Source organism: Lissotriton vulgaris, chromosome 5 (assembly GCF_964263255.1).
Source record: "Lissotriton vulgaris chromosome 5, aLisVul1.2, whole genome shotgun sequence".
NCBI classification, from domain to species: Eukaryota; Metazoa; Chordata; class Amphibia; order Caudata; family Salamandridae; genus Lissotriton; species Lissotriton vulgaris.
Window position 1 is genome coordinate 1292408110 of NC_141693.1, and position 22187 is coordinate 1292430296.

The 22187-nt window shown below is 47.2% G+C and overlaps 1 protein-coding gene across 1 annotated transcript in view; it reads left to right on the forward strand.

The window, feature by feature from the left end:
- Nucleotides 1–2001: 2001 nt before the first annotated feature.
- Nucleotides 2002–22187, forward strand: part of INAVA (innate immunity activator) — a 43473-nt gene continuing 23287 nt past the window's right edge. The window contains exons 1-2 of the mRNA XM_086923183.1: nucleotides 2002–2094; nucleotides 17436–17547. Of these exons, the coding sequence (XP_086779309.1) occupies nucleotides 17493–17547 (55 nt within the window). The 5' untranslated portion in view covers nucleotides 2002–2094; nucleotides 17436–17492. The remainder of the gene's footprint in view (nucleotides 2095–17435; nucleotides 17548–22187) is intronic.

The window sequence follows — 22187 nt, forward strand, 5'->3', positions numbered from 1 at the left end:
AAAAATACATGAGGTGGTCAAAAGTGCACAAGAGGAAAAGTGACAAGTGTGCAGTTAAAAGAGAAAACAGAGTATAATTTGAGGTATAATACTGCAACAAGTGCTCGGCACAAGAACAGGCGCTACGCAGGCAAGGTGGCACCCGTGCAAGCACCAGAGGCAAAAACATGTGAGAGGTAGCAACTGTGTGTTACAAGGGCAAAGTGTTGTGAGCATGTTACAAAAGGGCACCGAACACAAGTACATGGAGAATACTGCAAAAAGGCAGACACTCCCATCACAGGAGAACACTGGGAAGGCACTCCCATGGTCATGGAAAGTAGTAAATATCAGTAGTGGGAAGCCTTCCTCCAAATAGCAAGAGGACGTGAATTACTATTGGAGGTGTCTCTGGAGGAGGAGAACTTTGAGGTCCCTTTTGAAGGCCTGGGAGGAGGTGGTGGTCCGGAGCTCAGGCGGAAACGAGTTCCAGATTCTCACTGCGTTGCCTGAAAAGGATTGGGCCATTGTTCTTTCCTTCTTGAAAGTGGGAGGTTCAAGCAGTAGATTCTCGGCATTGCGTGAAGGTCTAGAGCCTCCAGAGAGTTTCAGTTTATTCGCCAGGTAGCGGGGAGAGGAGGAGTGCAAGGCTTTGTGAGTGATACAAGCGGTCTTGTAGATAGCTCTAGCCTCGAAGGGAAGCCAGCGGAGGGTGGATAACATCGGTGTGATGTGATCGCTTCTTTTGGCCCCATAGATGAAACGAGCTGCTGAATGGAAGACAGACTTAAGTGGGGACAGGTGAGATTTGGGGAGGCCAGTAAGAAGAGAATTGCAGTAGTCTAGTCTGGAGAGGACCAGCGCTTGCACCAGGGTTATAAGGTCCTGCTCCGGGAAGAAGCGACGGATTCCCCAAAGAAGGCGCAGTTGGTAGCGAGCAGATTTTGCAATAGAATTGATGTGGGGAGTTAGATTGAGTTTTTTGTCTAGAATGACACCAAGAGATTTTGCGCTGTCGACAATGATGGGTTTGTTGTTTAGTAGATTCATCTGATCCATCCATGATTGAACCGGGGGAGGAGAGAGTGAGGAGGAGAAGAGGAGGAATTCAGTTTTGGAGGGATTCAGAATCAATTGATGAGATGACATCCAGTTTTGAATGGAGTCAAGAGTAGATCTTAGGATGGAGAGATCATGAGTGGAGGCAACCTTGAGGTAGAGTTGAGTGTCATCTGCATAGAGATGATAGTGAATCCCGGATTTGCTTAGGAGGTTTCCCAGTGGTTCTAAGTAGAGATTGAACAGTGTGGGTGCAAGTATAGAGCCTTGGGGAACACCTTGACCCACCGCCACAGGAGAAGAAAGACTGTTCGCTATTTTGATCATTTGAGATCTGTCAGAGAGGAAGGATGCAAACCATTTAAGCACAGTGCCCTCCATGCCCATTCTCTGTTGAAGAATATTGAGGAGGGTGATGTGATTAACAGTGTCCGTGTTGCCAGCTGCACCGTTTTAAATTGCTGGGGATGTTTTAGTTGCTAAACTAATGAGCTAAATCCATGATTCTAAACTTGACGAGTAAACTGTGATTCACATTTTTCGTCCTGCCTAAACGTGTAAAATACAACGGCACATTGGGTTCTTTAGTGCCACACACACTCCAGGCCGCATCCTATCCCTGGTTTCTGGAATCTGTTCTCGACCAGGCCACCCACCTCACAAGACCTACAACGCCTTCCAGATGCTCCCACTGCAGAAAGATGGTGTTTGTAAAGTGCTTCGCTGGTGAAATGCGGGCCTGCCTTTGGGCTGTGCGCGGGAGGGAGGTACACAGAAATGCTTCCTTGTGGAAGGGAGGCATTGCTGGTGCTCCTCAGGAATGCCTTCCGCCTGCGTTGGCCCACGCCTGCCTGCCCCGGTGCGCCCATGCGGAGCAGCGCTGTTCAGGCTCGGCTGCAGGCCCCGCCCACCACCACAAGCCCGCACAGGTGAGGCAGCCGTCCTGGCAGAAGGAGGGGTGTCTCCTGGGAGCAGGAGCGTGCGCGAGAGCTGCCTGCGCCTCTGAGGGGTGCCGAGCTCCGAGAGCGGGCGTCACAGGACCCGGGACCTTCTCAGGTAGGAAACAGTGCTGAGGGTGCTGGGCACATGGGGTGTAAGGAAACAGTACTGAGGGTGCTGGGCACAGGGGGTGTAAGGAAACAGTACTGAGGGTGCTGGGCACTGAGGGGGTGTAAGGAAGCAGGGCTGAGGGCGCTGGGCACTGAGGGGTGTAAGGAAGCAGTGCTGAGGGCGCTGGGCACTGAGGGGTGTAAGGAAGCAGTGCTGAGGGTGCTGGGCACAGGGGGGTGTAAGGAAACAGTACTGAGGGTGCTGGGCACAGGTGGGTGTAAGGAAACAGTACTGAGGGTGCTGGGCACAGGTGGGTGTAAGGAAACAGTACTGAGGGTGCTGGGAACAGGGTGGTGTAAGGAAACAGTACTGAGGGTGCTGGGCACTGAGGGGGTGTAAGGAAACAGTGCTGAGGGCGCTGGGCACTGAGGGGGGTGCAAGGAAGCAGTCTTGAGGGCGCAGGGCACTGAGGGGGGTGTAAGGAAACAGTGCTGAGGGTGCTGGGCACTGAGGGGGGTGTAAGGAAGCAGTGCTGAGGGCGCTGGGCACTGAGCGTGGTGTACTCTTTTGCAAGCGGTGCGTGCCCATCATAAGCTAGGAGACCAGAGGACACGCACAAGTGCGAACAGGACACCATTTTCACCACTGATCACGATGGGTAACGTGCTGAAGCACCCCATGTCGTGACAGTGAAGGGTCGCTCCATCAGCATCCACCCCTGCTGCGTGCCCCGTTGAGCAAGAGAGCCTGCGTGCAATGGTCAGCAACGTGTCCATATAAATCGATTCATTCACCCGTTCATTCATTCACGGGATCCTTCCAGAAACACGAGAGCCTCTGGATCTGGGCAGGGGGAGACAGTCTTCCAGAGAGTGGGGTTCGGGTGCCTGATAAGCTGCAGCTTTTTAGTACTTCTTGTTTATGCACCGCCGGCTCAGCCGGCCACTGAACGATATAGAGCGAAGACCCTCCGGGCAGCAATGGGCTAAGACTAAGTTAACAGTGACGGCCCTGTGGTGGTGGTGGTGGGGGGGGCAACTCACTGGAGCGGATGAGGAACTCACTCCGGGCATGGCCATTCACCAGGAATGCGAAGGGCATTTGGGAGTGGCTACTAACCTTGCGTGCGCCAGAGGAATGGATGTCTATGGAAAACAGTCCAATATATGCCCTGGGTGGGTAATTGACAGAAGGGTGGTCCCGGGTCTAATAGGCTTGTGCATTATTATACATCTGATAGGGTTGGGGCAGGGGCAGTCTCTTCACAGATTTCTTGACTGGTTAGTAGGCATGAAAGTCCAGTGGGGCTAAAGGTTGGTCATTTGCAAGCCACATTGGACTTGCCAGGAAGCTGCAGCAGCAGGTTCATTGGGGTCTATTTACAGCTCTGTGATTGTACCGATTCTCCAAGTTCTTTTGGAGATCAGCTCTTTTCCGGTGTTTGGCACTGATGGTTACCCTCGTCCCTATAGGATTTCCATACAGTCAATTGCCACCAGGGCACCGTTCCACATAGAGGAGGTGGCACCATGCGACTGGACATGCAGGTGTTGGGAGCGTTCTCCTTGGGATGCTACTCACAGCAGGACACGAGGGAGGGGGGGGGGCGACTGGATTACATTCTAAATAAATAATCGAACTCCAACTGTATTTTCTGGTAAGTAAGTGTTGATCTCAGATCTGTTACATTTTGCATATTTCCATGGTCTACCTGTTAAATGCGTTTGCAGTTCGATTCATAGGCGTCCAGGTATCTGCAGCGTTTACCTCTAGTAACACGTACTTCAAAAGGTGTGCACACTTTGAAGCCAGACCCGTTAAACGAAGGAAGAGGCGTGGGCAGAACCCCGGAGCTCTCTGGAACAGTCACAGTCGCTCTCTGTTCCTAAACCGTTCGACGTTAGAGAGCTGTTAACAGTAACTTTTCCCTGAATTTCCCATTAGCAGCCTAAGCTGTTTGCAAGAGATAAAGCCTGTGTAATTGGATCAGCCTTCAGCGCAGCCCCTCCCCCAGAGGGCAGTGTTTGCACACAATCGAAGTCACCTTGATTGGCGCGGTTTCTTTTCTATGGAGAAGTCTCCGGGGAGTCTGTTTGCTGGATGTTGAAGGTTTTCGTGTTTGTTCTGTCCTGCACTTCTCGTTGCAAAGTTTATGGCATTTGTGTTTATTTTTAAAACTTGTGCCATCTTATGAACATCGAAACACACAACAGTGCTCAGACTGTAAAAAGTTGCCAGTGAAGGCACAGGACGTGGGGGAGGGGAGGTGACGAGAGACGCGTTGGAAGAGACAATACACAAACCAATAGGTCGCCTCATGGAGACAGACACCTGTGTCTTTTAGTAAACACCTCCTCGTTCTTGTTTACTGGTGCCCATGCCGCGCCTCCATCTGAAATGGGCACTTCTGCCAGACAGGCGTCCTGCTGCTTTGCTTTCAAAATGGTTAGAGTGAAACAGACTCCTCAGTCTTTTCCCCCAGACATGCTCACTAGATACCCCTCTTTTTCCAGTTTTCGTCTTTATCCTCATAAGCTGCAGCAGTTCGAGCTGGGGAGCATTATAGGACATTCACGTGATCGCCCAGCCTTCTGGGATTAAGCAGCCACGTCACTTCCGGCGCCAAGGTTTCTCTCAACAGTGTTGAAAAGAAACTGCACCTGAAGGAAAATTAATTTGTATTTGCACTCACCATCACCCATTCTCTCACTTGTGATCATTTTATAGTTTTCCAAAAGGATATAGGGTCGCATGGTTTAGCGGAAAGACCAAACATGAGGGCGCCTTTCGTGTGGTATAAACACTGCTAGTCAATGCCTTGGATTTTAAGGGCCCAATTTGCATTTCTCTAAAATCTAGACTAGCACGCTCGTACATCAGGAACCCCATACGCTGAACAAACGAGAAGCGCACTCAGTGAGAGTGAATGGAGTAAAAGGGAGATTTCTTGACCTTTTATTTATGTTTGAAATAATTGTATTTTTATCATGGAAGTCAAGGTGGAAAGAATTCTTTGGATAGGGGACTCAAATATTACGGATAAAACGTTTGCAAATGTCAGATCTGCCGCGGAGCGTTCATTTACGACACTGTAAAAAAAATAAAACTTTCTAAAGACGTTTTTAGGATTTGTCTGTAGGACAAACAAGAGAGATGGGTGTCTTTTGCTGTAGCTGTGTGAGAATGCTGCTGCCCTAAATATGAATGGTCATTCCCAGACTCAACACTTTGCTAACTCTGTGAGTGTATGGCAACTGAGTGATGCTGGCTTGTAGTACAATGCCAGAGCAGTTAGATGAAAAGTACATGGTCTAGTTGTAGTGCTAAGTCCTACAGGACTCACAGTACAGTAGTAAATCAGTGTGATGAAGAGTACATGGTCTAGTAGTAGAATACATGGTCTATTAGTAGAGCTGAGTGATGCCGGCTTGTGGTCCAGGGGTAGAACTGAGTGATGTTATGTTATGTTACATACATTTGTAATGCGCACTGCTGCCCCAGCTAAGGGGCGTCCAGGCGCATGGCAGGTAAAAATGCAACACCACAGGAAACAGAAAAGGGAGAAAAGTGAATTTATTAAAACAAAACGGTTTTCAAGGCTTTGATGCCGTACTGATGACCTAATGGTAAAGCTGTAAAATGGGAGAGCGTAATCTGGGTTTCCATTATCCTGACCTGCCTGTGGACATCTCTAAGCAAAACCGAACAAGAAGTCTCATTGACTGCCTGTATCTTATGCTCTACTTACCCCCATCAACGGTTCTTTTCATTATGGATGATCTTTCTAAGGTTCCAGGTGGTATCATCTTGAGCTCTATAAACTTTTTTTAGGCACTAAAATCAGCGTTGCCTGAGAGGAAATAAATGTTACAAGAAGGGGCAAAGTCCAACTGCAGAGTAGAACTGTCAATATTATTAATTTTTCTTGACATTGGTGTAACACACAGCTGCCAATCGTGTAGCCACTTTGGCAATCAGGAGCCTCATCAAGCATGGCCTGGCTGACCATGTGTCTCATGGACTTTAAACTGAGAATGCTTCCCAGGGGTGAGATTATTTTTGTAGACCCAGAATTGAACAAAATACACGGAGGACCGCCAAGGATGTACAGTAGGTGGCACTTTCATAACAGATCAAGCAAAGTCCTGGAAAGTAATCCAAAGTGGATATGCCAAGTGACATTGACTTGAGTTTAATGTTTCACCTCTTCTCACAGGAAAGTGATGTCCTGTGCCAACAGATGAGACTTCTGTTTACCTGCAGTGGATAAGGCACAGAAAGTAGGAAGAAAATTTCCCTGGCTTCCTCCAGCTAAGTTCACCACATCGAGGGCTAAACCAGCGGATGAGGTGATGCCAGGTATACAGAGTACTACCAGGGAAGTCAGCTGAGTTTTTGGCAACCACTTGGGTTTTAATGTCTATACACAATGGATTTGGTCTATAAACATTATATTTCTACACCATCCAGCTGAAAATTTCACGACATTCAGCACAACTTTGTGTATGCAAATGTCCTATAGTTTACACACTGACGTAGGCAAGATGTCATATAAAAATCCAGTCTACCTACGTATTATCCACAGCCATCAAGTCCTAAAGTGGCCTTTAGCTTTTCTCAATCAGTATAGATTTGTATTGATCTCTGTGATGCGTGTTATTGAGCATGTGTAGATGTAACATTAAGTTCACTTCAGTGGGTTTGAGGTACAGAAATAGAAACAAAAAATCAGCGTACAAAGTGGAAAAGTAAACATATACATTACCAAAAAGCAGAATACACCAAAAAGTCCAAACAAGCAGTCAACAAAACCTCATTCTCTAGTGTGGAGATAGGGAGAGGTTTGGGCTATTTATACGGGTTAGCATTAGAGTAAGGTACGGTGTGAGGTATGAGGTAACGAGTAAGGGGTAAAATTAGTAATGGGGCAAGAGTTGGGAACAGAGCAATGGACTTGGTTTTGTTTCAGGTAACTTTTGGATTTGGGCTAGAGTAAGGCAGTGGTGGCCTCGACTTAATGGGGTATTTGGGGGGATTAGGGGTAAATGAAAACCAAAAAAAACACTTACCTATAGGCTGGCCGCCACCTCTCTGCCCTCTTCGCTCAACTCCAAGAGCAGGCAGTACACAGGATCGCTGATTCCACTAGCCTATCATGATGCAGGGCCATGTTGGTCATGTTAGACCTGTCGGCGGCTTTCGACACCGTCCCCCACGAGGCGCTTCTTGCCAGGCTTTATGACATCGGCCTTAGGGGGACGGTGCTCAAATGGTTTACATCTTTTCTTGAGGGCCGCCGCCAGACGATCTGGGTCTCCCAGAGCTCCGCCGAGATGCCGCCATTGGGAGTCGGGGTTCCACAGGGCTCTGTGTTGAGCCCCACGCTGTTTAACATCTTCATGTCCCCTTTGGCGGCCGCGGTTGAGGCACATGGGGCCCAGATCGTGTCCTACGCCGACGATACGCAACTCCTCTTCACATGCGGTAAAGATCAGGCGTTTGATGGAGAGAGTATTCGGGGCTGCCTGGGAATGGTCTTCGACTGGTTCCAGCGGAACAGTCTGAAAGCCAATTCGAGTAAGTCGGAGGTTTTATTCTTCGGCTGTGCCACCGATCCTGAAAGGCGGGAATAGTGGCCGTCTGATATGTGTCCTCCTGTACAGTCATCATTGGTTGCCAAAAACCTGGGAGTCAAGCTGGACAATCAGCTTTCGCTGAGAACGCATGTTCTCGGTCTGGCCGGCACCTGCTATGGCGTTTTGAAAATGCTCCGCAAGTTCTTACCACTGCTGTCTGTGAAGCATAGGCGGATTACTGTGCAAGCTCTCATTGGATCCAGGCTGGATTACGCCAATGCCCTCTTCCTTGGCCTTCCTGACTATCTGGTCCAGCGCCTGCAGGTGGCGCAGAACTCTGCCGCCCGGGCAATTTTCGGCCTGCACAGGCGAGCTCGAGCTTCCGGGTCGCTACAGACGCTCCATTGGCTGCCCATCCGGAAGCGGATCATGTTCAAATCCCTGACGCTGATGCACAAAGCATTGTTTGGCTCAGGTGCTGGATATCTGCAGCGGAGATTGGCCTTCTACCGTCCAGCCCGCTCTCTGCGGTCTGAATCCCTCTTTAATGCGATGGTTCCGCGTGTGAGGAAGGCCCGCGCTGGGGGGCGCTCTTTCAGCTGTAAGGCTCCCCAGCTGTGGAATTCGCTTCCGCTGACGCTACGCAGCACCGCCAATCTGCTTCAGTTCAGGAAGAGTCTGAAGACCTGGCTTTTTAACCTTTAGGCATTTTTTGTTTTCCCCTTCCCATCTGGTGTTTGTTTGTGCTCTGTTGTGTTATTCTACTCTGAGCTACATGTGGAAAGCGCCGGGACACTCACTTGAGTAGCCGTGCGCTATATAAACGCATTATAACATAACAGCATAACATAACATAACAGTGTTACAGCGTTGTGATTGCTCTGAGCATCGTGGTTCACAGTAGTGGGGAGGGGCAAGGGGAGAGGGGGTTCGAAAAATCGCTTAGCTCCCCCCCCCCCCCCCCCGTCCTCTCCTAATGTGTGAACTGGAAGCAGGAAACACCCAGGCTCCCCTAAGCCAATCACGATGCTGCTGACATCATGACTTGGTTGAGGTTCTAGTAAGAGTTAGTTTTAGGATTGTGGTAAGTGATGGGTTAAGGTTAGGTTATGGGATGGGGTTAGATGCCTGAAGATCAAAGTGATGTAAGAAGAAGCAGGGGTGGCTGGCAGGGAACAGGGGCACGGGGGGGTACAATATATTTTGAAAAAAACCACTTACCCCCTCGCGGCCGTATTCATTATTGCTGATGACTGCGGAAGCTCCCAGTCTCCCCATAGCTAATCACAACGCTGCAATGCAGTGTTGTGATTGGTCTGAGCGCTGTGGTTGGGTGCTCAGATGGGGACAGGGAGCCTATGCATGTTCTTTACCCAGGCTGTGGATTACAGCATGGTGGACAACATGCTAAGTGTGCATGACTGTTTGGCTGGCCAAGACGGCCGGCCAAACAGTCATGTGCACTTAGTATGCATGAACCACTCCTCCTCCCTGTGCAAACAGCCCAGCAGCAACGAAAAATAAAACGATAATAGTTATTATAATTTTGTTTCTCCCTTTCTTACTGCTCTGAGAGCAGTGGGGTGACACTCCTCTGCCGTAGAGGAGGAGCTGCCCCAAGGAAGGTGCTTGAGAAGGGTGGGACAGGAGGTAGCATGAGAGCATCCCTTGTAAATTGGCACAGACAGCTTGCTATCAGGTTTGGAAAAGGTTTTTTTTAAACATGTTTTTACGTGTTAGAATAAAGGCTAATTAATGACATAGTACAGTTCCCAAATGTAGTAATAAACATTTTTTTTACAGCTACTTTTTTGTATTTTCCATAGATCTACATTAGCCAGGCCTTGTTTACCTCTTCTTTTATACCTCGTTTTTTAGAAGTGTAGTATTTGCACTCTGCTTAAAGTCCTTCAAAGCAGTGCTGCTGCTGGTCTGAGAGCAAAAGGAAAGGGGGAAAGATGTTGTAGAGAAAAGGAGTGAGGATGGTATTTAATGATAAAGGTGTTGGTCATTGCTGAGATCTAGCTGAAATAGGCCATTTTTCAAGATTTTCTGAGCTGTATTAAACTGATTTGTCAAGGTAAAGTCCCCTTCTCTTTTCCTTCTTACCAGTTCGACTGTTTCAGCAAGTCTCCATTTCAGATCTTAAAATATTATTTGCTTGTTGGAATGTATTCAGGGTGCAGGAAGAGGAATTTCAGCAATTTCCACCAAAGAAACCTTAAGCCTACAACTCTCTATTTTATTCTTGGAGATTGATGAAGCCCCGTAGAAACGCCCCTGAATATGCATCTTTTTTTTCCTCTAATGTTTTTTCACAGTTTCCATATCTATGCTGTGTATGCCACGTGGGCAAAAGTGTCCAATAGATAAACTGAATATATTGCGCTCTCTCCGGGGAATAGCAATTTGTGGAGCTATTTCTACAAAGGTTATTAGGTCTCGCCTGTCGATGCGCATGCGCGTCGAGCTTGCGAGAATATGGGGGCTTAACCAGTCTTTAACTAACTTGCAAGGAATCGTGGCGATTCCTTGCAGTGCCCGAGAGATTCAAGCTCAATGCGCATGCGCATTGAGCTTAAAAGCGCGTGCACATCTCACAGCCTCCCCCAGCTCCGCCCCCGCCCGCCGTGTCGCATTTGTCCTCCCTCTCCCCTTCTCTCTCTTCCCTCCGTCTTGCGCTCCGCCCCCTCCCCTGCCCGCCATGTCGCATTTCTCCTCAACCCTCCCCTTCTCTCTCTTCCCTCCGTCTTGCGCTCCGCCCCCTCCCCTGCCCGCCGTGTCGCATTTCTCCTCAACCCCCCCCTTCTCTCTCTTCCCTCCGTCTTGCCCAAACAACTGTCTTGATGCAAGTTTATGACGCACACCTTTACAACAAGAAGCCGCTGCAGTTCATCTTTGCTCACATCCAATGCATTCTTGAATTCTAGGGCTTTAAATAAAACGGACACACATTTCTGCCCGCATCTAGTCTGGAATCGGCGCCACGTTGTGCATGAATATTGGGTCAACGAAGCACACCGTGAGCTCGTGCCTGCTCGCCTGGTATCTAACTGGCCTTGTCATGGCGCTGACAGGATTCCCATTAGCCACCTTGTGAGCTCCAATGCAAGGCAGAGGGTTATCAAATCTGCAGTCAGCAGGGCCCACCTGCTGTCTGCCAAGGTGCAGACGATATAGCGGGAGACGTGTTCTCCTCGTCAACAGCACAAGATGAGAGCTCTACAGTGTGCTCCTGGGCTTAATAAGGCCGCGTCCATCACTCAACGACTTCTGACAGGCGCCCATTTGAAATCCTTGGCAGCCTTCGACTTCAAATGGAAGAGTACTTGCAAGCAGAAACCACACTGTGAGGGTAATGCAGCTCGAACAGTGTCTACCTCCCTGTCTCACCTTCCTTTACCATGGAAAAACCTTCCCCCACATCTCTGTCCCCTCCCCTGCCCGCCGTGTCGCATTTCTCCTCCCCCCTCCCCTTCTCTCTCTTCCCTCCGTCTTGTTTATTAATTTTTTTACCCGCTCTGCCCCCTCCCCTGCCCGCCGTGTCGCATTTGTCCTCCCCCCTCCCCTTCTCTCTCTTCCCTCCGTCTTGTTTATTTATTTTTTTACCCGCTCCGTCCCCTCCCCTGCCCGCCGTGTCGCATTTCTCCTCAACCCTCCCCTTCTCTCTCTTCCCTCCGTCTTGTTTTTTTTCTGTCACACACTGGCACATGTGTATTCCTCCCCCCCCCCAAAAAACTTCTGTGAGTCTACCTCCCTGTCTCACCTTCCTTTACCATGGAAAAACCTTCCCCCACATCTCTGTCCCACTTCAGCTGGGTAGCCTCGTGTCCTTGTGGGCTGCAAAGCTTTCCAATTGCTCCTTTTTCCAGGCTCAGACTAGTTTTATGTTCATTGGTTTAAGAAGGTTGAGGATACTGCAAAGGTTATATTGTCCATATTCGATTTGTACCTTGTAACTTAAAAATAGAGATATCAGGAAAAAAATAATATTTCCTTGCCCAAACAACTGTCTTGATGCAAGTTTATGACGCACACCTTTACAACAAGAAGCCGCTGCAGTTCATCTTTGCTCACATCCAATGCATTCTTGAATTCTAGGGCTTTAAATAAAACGGACACACATTTCTGCCCGCATCTAGTCTGGAATCGGCGCCACGTTGTGCATGAATATTGGGTCAACGAAGCACACCGTGAGCTCGTGCCTGCTCGCCTGGTATCTAACTGGCCTTGTCATGGCGCTGACAGGATTCCCATTAGCCACCTTGTGAGCTCCAATGCAAGGCAGAGGGTTATCGAATCTGCAGTCAGCAGGGCCCACCTGCTGTCTGCCAAGGTGCAGACGATATAGCGGGAGACGTGTTCTCCTCGTCAACAGCACAAGATGAGAGCTCTACAGTGTGCTCCTGGGCTTAATAAGGCCGCGTCCATTACTCACCGACTTCTGACAGGCGCCCATTTGAAATCCTTGGCAGCCTTCGACTTCAAATGGAAGAGTACTTGCAAGCAGAAACCACACTGTGAGGGTAATGCAGTTCGAACAGTGTCGAGCTTTAACAGCAAGGGTCAGTGAAATTTGCGAAATTTAATTCTGCGTAATTGCAGAAAAATTCGGGAAAATTAAGCGAACTGCAAATACGGCATTTAGGACTATATTTTGGCATGAAATGCGTCCGTGTGTCCAAAATAGACGCAAGGACGCATTTTGTGCTCAAGAAAAGGCACTAAAGCACACGTGACAACAGCAGCCGCTAAAGGGTTTGTTTATTTACGTTGTTCAAGTGCTCCCGCAATAGGGCAAACAATTATACAAAACGGCACAATTTCCGGCTCTTGGCATATCATGCATAACATAAAATGCCGGCAATTACCAATTACGCAAGATTACACTAGCATTAAGAACATTTAACCGGGGCCTATTTGTAAATGTAAATGTACCGGCATGTATAGAGCGCACAGCTACTTCCCTGAGGTAGTGTCCCGGCGCCCCCTCCCCTGCCCGCCGTGTCGCATCGGCATGGCAGTTTTGAAAGTAGGGGCAGAAGAGCGCCACATATCAAAAGTCTGCGGCTTCTCGAATTACTATAAAGTTCCAAGACCTTAAGGTTAGATCGCATCATAACTACTGTACTGCGGCTCCTAGAAGGACAACACGTTTTTAAAACAGAAGATACTTACAATCACGAAACTGTACTTAATTGCAAAACCGCCACCGCCCCCTCCCCTGCCCGCCGTGTCGCATTTCTCCTCAACCCTCCCCTTCTCTCTCTTCCCTCCGTCTTGTTTTTTTTTTTCCCTCTCCACCCCCTCGCCTGCCCGCCTTGTCACATCCACATCCACCGCATCCACCACCACCGCATCCACCACCGCATTCACCACCACATCCACCAGCACATCCACCACACCCACCACCACTAAATCCACCACCCCAACCACCAACACCACCACCACCCCATCCACCACCACTGCATCCACCACCGCATCCACCACCACCACATCCACCGCATCCACCACCACATCCACCATCACCACCACATCCACCACCACATACACCATCACCTCCACATCCATCATGACATCCACCGCATCCACCACCACCACATCCACCGCATCCACCACCTCATCCACCATCACCACCACATCCACCACCACCACCACATCCACCACCACATCCACCATCACATCCACCATCACATCCACCATCGCATCCACAAAGCTATTCATTTTGCTATTTTCAAAAACCAACACATAAATAAAAAAAGTGTCATTTACTATACCAATTGCTCAAACTTTCCTAATGCGAGACCTATTGCATTTCCAATGCTTGTTTTTAGGTTGCTACTGGAGGCAGCTTCTACCTACATGAAGGTTCTATACACCTACATAAGATGACATACACCTGGGACATTCTGTCCTGCTATATAGGACAGACAAATTCTGCATGGGGCAGTGTTACTCCTGGGAGACATGAAATACAAACGCAGAGGACTACTATTGCATGGGATATTTGGCAATATCTTTTGATGTTAGCAACATTGTATATATCATATACCTATATAGGCTTTCAGCCAGCCCTATTTTTCCATTGGTCTGCTGTGCTATTCAAAATTTCCTACCACCCACAACACCATACAGTATGGGGCAGTGGGTCAGCCCACGTCAGCCGCTGGCTATCTTCCCTCTGTGTAAGAGCATTGTTCTCTTCACAAGGAACTCATCCACAAGCAAAGTAGTTCGTTTCGGTGCAGGAAATATGTGGGCAATGTGTGTTCTTGAGACAAAAAAGGTTTTTGCTTTCAGCAACATTTTTTTTTATACTTTCAGGGCTCAGTAGCTCCCCCAACAATAACCTTTTACAAAAAAACATGATAAAACAAGCATTAACAAACCCAAAAGGCTTATAGCCTATATCCAGTTTATTGGCTTTGCCAATGCTTGTTGAAACATGGGGCCATTTCTACATGGTAGATTCTTAACTGGAAAATTAGACCACTAATTCCTATGAAGTAATTTACAGACGGAAGTCACTGCTGGTTCTGTGGACATACATGGGGCCCCTTCTGTTCTGATTCATGAGAGATTCTTTACTGATATAGGGGGACACTTCTGTATGGGAGATTGGGAGAGTTTGTACTCATTTAAGGCATCACTTCTTTATGGGCAATTCTGTACTGATACTAGGGACCGCTTTTACAGGATGATTGTGACCTGATCCACAAATTTGTTTTGCTGCTCCGGGGCCCGGAAGGTGACTCGGCCTTGCTCCATGTTTTAACAGGCCCAGCTCTGTCTGCCACTAAGCAGCCTCTGTTTTCCTTGGTGTTGGCTCTTGTTGGTCCTTCTTTGGATAACCCCGGTGATGTCCTAAGTCAGCCTCAAGTACTGCAGGTGAACAGAAGAGACAAGAAGGCGCATGAGAAAGGAGAGAGAGAAAATGGTTCGTGTTCAATGTCTGTGTAGTGCTGCTGTTAGGCAGCCTCTAAACACTCCAGGGCAGGGGGGAGATGAGAGCGGAAAGGCACAGGCGACAGAAAAGAAGGTTTTAGGGTGCGACCAGTCCATAATTCGGAATAATTGTCAAGCATAGTCAAATTCTGTGTAACTCTTGCACATGCACTTTTTTTCTGGGCACCTTACGTTTAAGGCACTGCATCGAGATATATATATATATATATAATATATATAGTTCCAATTCTGGTTTCAAAGTAGCAAAACAGGCACCGACTCCGTGGGATGAATTTCAAAGAGTGTTTAATATTCCAAACGACCAGACGCGTTTCGGCGGACAAGTCCGCCTTGTTCACTTCATGTATGTATATATAAATTATATTGCGGTATAAAAGTTGTTCCAACTCTTATGTAATCATTCAGTTTTTGCTGAATTGACACGGTCGACTGCATTGGTTATATATGTTGATCGTGTCTATTGTAATAATGTTTTGCCTACTGTTACTACATATTCTGCTGAATAGTATCCAGCCGTTATTTATGAGTTTGTAGTGAAGCCTCGTTTTGTAGCTGTGCTCTCGCTGCTCTCTTGCGGGTGAGCGGTGACTGCCTTTCGCTGCTGTTGATGGGTGCACCGTACCTGGCCCCCTCCGTACCTGGCCAGCTACTTCTTCGAAGCCCACGTGATGAATGTGTTAGGAACGAGCTGTTCCAGACGAATAGCTAGACAGGAACTGACTCTCTTCGCTCTGTTCTCGAGAGTGTGACTCACTCTCTCACCAAGGCGAAGGGGAAGGTCTTATCGGCAGGTGACTTCACATCGGTCCGTCTTCTTGCCCTTTGCCTCCTTTCTTCTTCAAAACAAGACATTCAGCCGTCACCTGTATACATGCGCTGCTCCATTCCCTGGGGCTTGCAGTGCGCTGCACTCTGGGCCTTCCTTTGATGATTTACAAAACCCTTTATAAAAATTAATCAATAATCGATAATGCAACTTCCTTTCATCGAGTTGATCTTGATAAGTACCTCAATGTAATTTAGTTTGCAAAGTAGCTCTAAATGTAGTCAATTAAATGAGGAACCGACAGAAGCAGCAAAGAATTGTGATGGTGATCAAACCGAGCCTACCCTGATGGGAAGGATTTGGAAGAAGGAAACAGTTAGCTGGAAAGGAAGATCAAATTAAATGAGAATACAGGTGGAGATGCAAGAAGTATTTCCAGTTTTCGGTACGGTAAATTAGAGGCGCTTGAGTGTATTTTTTGTGTATTTGGTTCTCGTAACGGATGCCAGGGCAACAGGTCTTTCCTGCACTGGTGGCGACAAGAGTGGGTATCTACAATTATTTTCCCTTTGGAGGTAACCAGTGTAATTTTAAGGATTTGGGGGTCTCTGGACAAGAGTTACTTAAAGGGCCCTTGTTTAAAACACCTTTCAATTTAATTATTAATTTCCTGCGAAATCAAGTCTGATAATGCTTCCAATATCGCATAGTATGTTAATGGCAGAGATGGAGAAACAGACCAGAAGTAAATAGAAAGTTCACTTTTCAAGCGGTCCCTTGGAAGGGGCGGCCCTGTGCAATTTCCCATTTTGCCCATGGCTTCAAAATCCAGGTCACAGTCATCAAGGCTGGTATTACTACAGAGGGTATTACCTTTGAAGTCATAACATAGATTAAAACCTCTTGTGGGAGAAGCTGTGGAAGCTAGGTATTGACCAATCAGCCCTTTACTTGATTCAGACATTGCATACCAATTCTGTACAAGAGTGAAGGGTGCATTGGAGTGCGCGTGGCCTTCAGCAATCAAGCCTGCTTGCAGTCATTTTATTTCATTGGTAAATATCGATCAGATAGCTGGGCAGAAACATTGCTAACACAATGAAATGTACCTTAGTCTGCATTGAAAACTGAACTGTTACATAATGAGACTGTTTCAAAGTACATGAGAACCAAGTCTTTTAACAACAGCACTGTAATTAATTCACCCAAATGACAGCAAATAATTGTGTAGTATACATGTAATAGTTGGAAGCCCTAAAGCGTGTGATGGGGTATTGAGTTTTGGTAAACAGTGTATTCGTTTTCAGACAAATGTTACCATATGTGTTCTTCAAAAATAAGGACTCAACCTGATCAATAAACTATCTGATTTTCATTTAAATATTTAAGAACGGGTTTTGAAGATACAAACACAAGAATATGCAAAATAAAAGGCAGAATTTGCAACTAGCAAACAGTCCACCCATCACAGTTCTGATTAAATCAACCCATAGGAATCCAGACACGCACTCCTGACATCCTCAAGTTCTTTAATTTCTCATTGTTGCAATAATTCATTCTTTAAGGTTTTGACCAGCGGTTTCTCCTCTCCTGTGACTTTAGTTTTACTCTCGCCTTTTGCTCCTCCTAGTTTAATATCAACAGTTTAACTTCTATCAGTCCAAAAAGATCTAGGACTTAGCTAAGCCTTTGCACCTTTGTCCACTACTTCGTTTCTTCTAAAGAACATCAACATTCCATTAGGAGGTATTAAAGGCCTGCATTTTCCTTCCACACCCCAAGCGCTGATCTCTCTCGTGTAGGTGCAATTCATAGATCTTGTAGGGAGACCAGTATACTCTCAGCAGATTTACTTTGAATACGATACAATCCTAAATCTGGTATTGTTTTATGTACAATTTGTACTAGGTTTTTTTTTTTACCAACCTAGAAATAAAATAACTTTAACTGGATAAGACACCTTTGTAAACGTTTCATAAGCGCCTCACAATCTGTATACATGTATATAAATCCTGCTTTTTTTGTTTGTTGTTGCACAGGTAACTCGCTGTTCCCCTTCACCGTCTGCCCATCTCCACGTCACTTTCTCTGTAGCCATGGAGAGCAAAGAGGAGGTCAGCGACACAGACAGCGGGATCATCGTGCAGTCAGGTACCACAACCCTCAAGTATACTGACCAGTGCACCTGGAGCATTTACCGCCAAACTTGCCCTTTCCCCCATAACAATATCTTTAAAGGTTAATTCGGAGGATAACTTTGTTAGACAAGTTACCTCTTAAGGTCCACTTACTAAGCAAGAATATAACAGTTGGCAAGTAGAACTGCCTAGGCAATCTTATGAATGTATGTACCTCAGAGCCCACCTCACTGGGAGATAACGGAGCAGTGAACAGAGGGTGGTAGACCAGGGATTTGATTCTGGTTGTTTATAGAATTCTTGATGTAAAAACCTTGTGAACTCTGCCCTTCTGTAAACTGTTGTCAGTAAGTAAGTAAATATTTATTGCATATGGTTAATTAAAACCTTTACAAGATTGAGTACAAAACACTATACGAACTAGCCTTGGTTAAAATGCATTTACACTCTTTAAAAAACAAGTTCTTTTTTTAAAAACCAGTGTTACATCGACTGCGGCCTGAGCCTCACCTAACATATCAATCATTCGGACTTGGTCCGCACCATTTTTTTTTCAGTTTTCTGGATTAGGAGGCTCGCCTTCTGTAAGAATTTGGAGGCCCTACAGGCCGTTTGCAACTGGAAACTGTTCAGTGCTAGCATGACGGCAGGCCTGCATGTTCTGATTTGATAAAAACGAAATATTTGTAATAGGTAGTAACGTCTCAAACTAGCCAATGATGGACAGATGCACAGGATGTGAGTCAGTGTTTCTTTCGAACGGCCACACAGTCTGCATAGCGATGTTTGCCATGTTTGCTTCCATGCTGGGGTCTGATCCTTTGTGGTGTAGGTGCCCAGACGTATGCGAAGGAGCATTTGTTGTGTGGACGGTGTTATATAGTTGACTAGGTATGGTTGTGGGGCACTTCTCTCATACGTGGCTAGCACCGTCCAGCCATGTTTTTTCTTTGCGAGGGCGGCTTTGTCAACAATCATGGATTTTTGTTTTGCTGTACTGTTGGCTATTTTTTTGAAGGCCATAAAGGGGTGGTTTGTATTCCATGCCTCTCGCATATTAAGTTGTGTCAGTGCGTCTTCCAAAGATGTTTTCCATACGTTTTTTGCATTTGTTCGGTTGTTAATTTCGCACCAACAATGGCCCATCAGCGTGTCCTCACTTGCTGCCCTTAATTTCCAGCACATTTTTAGTATCCCGGCCTGCCTGACTTGATGCTGATTTGAAAGCCCAAATTCCAGGCGTACTTGCGCTTGTGCTACAGACCTTGGTATGTAAAAGATGTATTTGAACAGATTTGACTGTTGTAAGTTCAAGAAGTTTGCGTCTTTGCCTCTGAATAGCTCTGAACCGTACGTGAGGGAGGGTAAAAACTTTGCCTCAATCACTTTCAAGAGGTAAAGGTTGGAGGGGCATTTCAATTTTGTTTTCAGTAACATTAGAGCAAACCGTAGTTTATTGGACTGCGCTTTTCTATGCAGTTGGTGAGTTTTTAATGACCAGCTTGAGTCGACCACTACCCCCAGGTACTTGTAAGAGTTACTTGACTCTATGGTGTTACCCGCGATGTGCCATTTGAAGGGTTGTCGTCCTTGCCGGGATGAGAAGCAGACTATCTTTGTTTTATTATAGTTAATTTGCAGGCGATTCGCAGAGATGTATTCATGCAATTTTGTGATGGAGCGTTGAAGACCCAAAGGGGTCTGGCTGCAGAGAACTATGTCGTCGGCATACTGTAAGCTCCTTATTTTGTATTGTGTTGTCAATAAACTCCTTTCACACTTCCTTCTGGGAAGGTGTCCACTACTACTAAATTAAACCTATGTTAGGCTTTGCTTTTATTAGTAGCAACGTTTTGTATTTAGAATTGATTTTCTTATTTGAGTTCCATCCTCCTTGTTCTATTTCTGTAAGTAGTGTGTGGTGCATCTCTGCTGCAGTTCGACTGACCATGATCCTATGGTCATTAGGAGATTGCTCTTGCACTGATAGGTGCTTTGTGTAGTCTGTCGCCAGCTGTGCTTGTTCCAGCAGATGGATCTTAACAAGTCACCACTGCATGAGCTATGCACAAAGTAGAAGTTAAATATATTCCCATACCTAGCTATATGTTGTATGCCTCCTTCTTACAGCGGTACAAACTTGCCCTAAAACCACAAATGAAATGTTGTGTTTCATAGCCATCAAACTTCGGCTTGATTAGGCAGACAGTGGGGGTTGTTTGCGAAAGGTAACATGCCATACAGACACTACTCCTAATTTCTTTATTGAGCAATTCTTTCACTACAAGAGGTAACACAAGGTTTAGAAACCTTTCAAGAGTCAGAAACTTGTTACATTTACTATTAAAAAAAGGAATAAAATACAATTGTCTTGGTATTATGTAAAGGAGACAGAGAAAAATCTTATCCAAATAGCTGTCCCATCTACTACACTAGGCTATTTTATTTACGTCAAAATCCTTAGCCCAGCTCGGAGTATTGGTGTTGATTGCCATTATGAAGAGTCACCTATCTAGATTGACAAGGTTGTCCTTGACCCTGTATTTAACACACAAGGCAAGATTTCTGACTTACAACCGTTTCACATTGAGATTCCTATCTTGTTTCATATATAAAACAATTATTTCCAATAGTCTTATGTCTCTGAAAAACTCAAGTAATACTCAGAATACTAATTTTAATCTTAGTATCCAGTCTAACTTGTTTCGTTTGATACGCTAAGCCTTATAGGAGTCCCCCTAGGGAGACTCTGGCTCATCTTCCAACAATTAGTCCTTGCTTCTATAACAACTTAGAATACTGCACTTCCAGGTCTACTCAAACATCATTTGCTGTTTAAGGTTAAAGAATGGTCGCAAAATGATGACAGTTTAGGTAAGAAATCGTTTATCAAAAGGATAAAAATTAGGTAAATGGAAGAAGTTTTTGATTGGCAGATCTGACATAACTGTAAATATTAAAGAACCATTCAATGCACCTTGTGATCTGCCAGTGCCAGATCACTTGAGGTCCAACTCGCTGCACACATCTTTGATAGCCAGTGAGTACATTTTTCACCTGGTGATGGAGGAATCCAACAAGGGGTCGTTGGAACACCATGGCATACATTTTTCACCTGATAGCCACTGTGATGTAAGAATTTGTTAGACGGGGACCTGGAGGGTCGGCCGAGGACAAGGGGAGAGGCCTCCGGTGAGGGCCGTCTCCAGCGATCGTACAGACAAGTAACTTCCCCCCCACAGATGGACACCACACAAGGATAAGGTTAACGCTCTTTATGTGCAGTTCTTGAAGTAAGGTAGTACGGTACAATGAGATCAGGACACGAGGATCCTCTCAATTCTAGTCTCTGGAAGGGAAAAGGGGGTAGCGGGACAGTCTTGTTACCAATCTGGTATTGAGATGAGACGATGGGTAGCTCACAATCCTCGAGCTCGGCGTTCGGGAAGGTCGGGCCGCGGCAGCGCCAGCAGGTCCCGAGGAGGTCGTAGGTAGCAACGGGCCGCGGCAGCGCCAGCAGGTCCCGACGAAGATGGTGGTTGCAAGAGGCCGCGGCAGCGCCAGCAGGTCCCCACGAGGATGAAGGTTGCAACGGTCCGCGGCAACCCCAGCAGGTCCCACGAGGATGAAGGTTGCAGAAGGCCGCGGCAGCGCCAGCAGGCAGGACGACAGTTCACAAGGCAGGGCTGCGGCAGCGCCAGCAGTCCGTCAAGGATGAGTTCTTCACGGTGTCTCTCGACTCCAGGATACAACTGCCTTCCTGCTCTGGAGCTGCCTCAGTTATAGGTCTGGCGCCCTTTGATGTCCGGACCCTCGCGCTTGGAGGTCGGGAGGTCCGGGATGAGGAAGTCCAGACACCCAGCAGGGGGGTGGAGCCAGCGCCCGGGGAGGCTGGGGGGGATCGGCACCTGGCGGGGGAAGGCCATCGACACTTCTTTCTCCCATTGACCTGCCAAGTGGTCCGTTCACCTCCTGGGTGGATGGTGGTGCCGGGATGTCGGGGCCTGGCCAGGCCCAGGGTTGGGGTCGAGCTGAGGCCACGCGGCCTCGTGGTGCAGTGTCCAAGATGGCGGCTGGGCCGGGCAAGGGTGCTGACGGTGGCCCGGGCCAGTGATACAGAGATATCCGGGAGCAGGCGTCCCGTAGGGGACGGGTTGCGGGTTGCTTCTGTGGGTAGCACCTGGAGAACCGGTGTCCGGGCCCTGTCATGCGGGGAGGGAGCGAGCCCTTCATGGGGCCTGTCCAACAGAATCCAACAAGGGGTCATTGGAACGCCATGGGCATACAGACACCATGAAAGTTATTTCATGACCTTCAACAGCCGAGTAGAACATTTTGGCAGCAGTCTTACAACGTGAGAGATGGATGTGGACAAAGCTTTGCTTTATTATATTTTGTTGTGAACGTTAAGCTTCTGTGACTCATGCTTTGGGAGTCATTGTTTGTTGCGGAAGAAACATTCTCCCACACATAATGTTTCCTGCCATGCCCAAAAATGTGAAACACAGTATTTGATAGCTCTGTAGCCGAAACCATGCATGTTAGGAGAATCAGGAATTGACAGATTTTTAAAGTGTCCTTTTCAGCCCAGGGCGTGTGCATTGGGCTGTCTATGGCTCGCTTTCGTGGTCCAGCCAAAGATTCTTTTTAAAC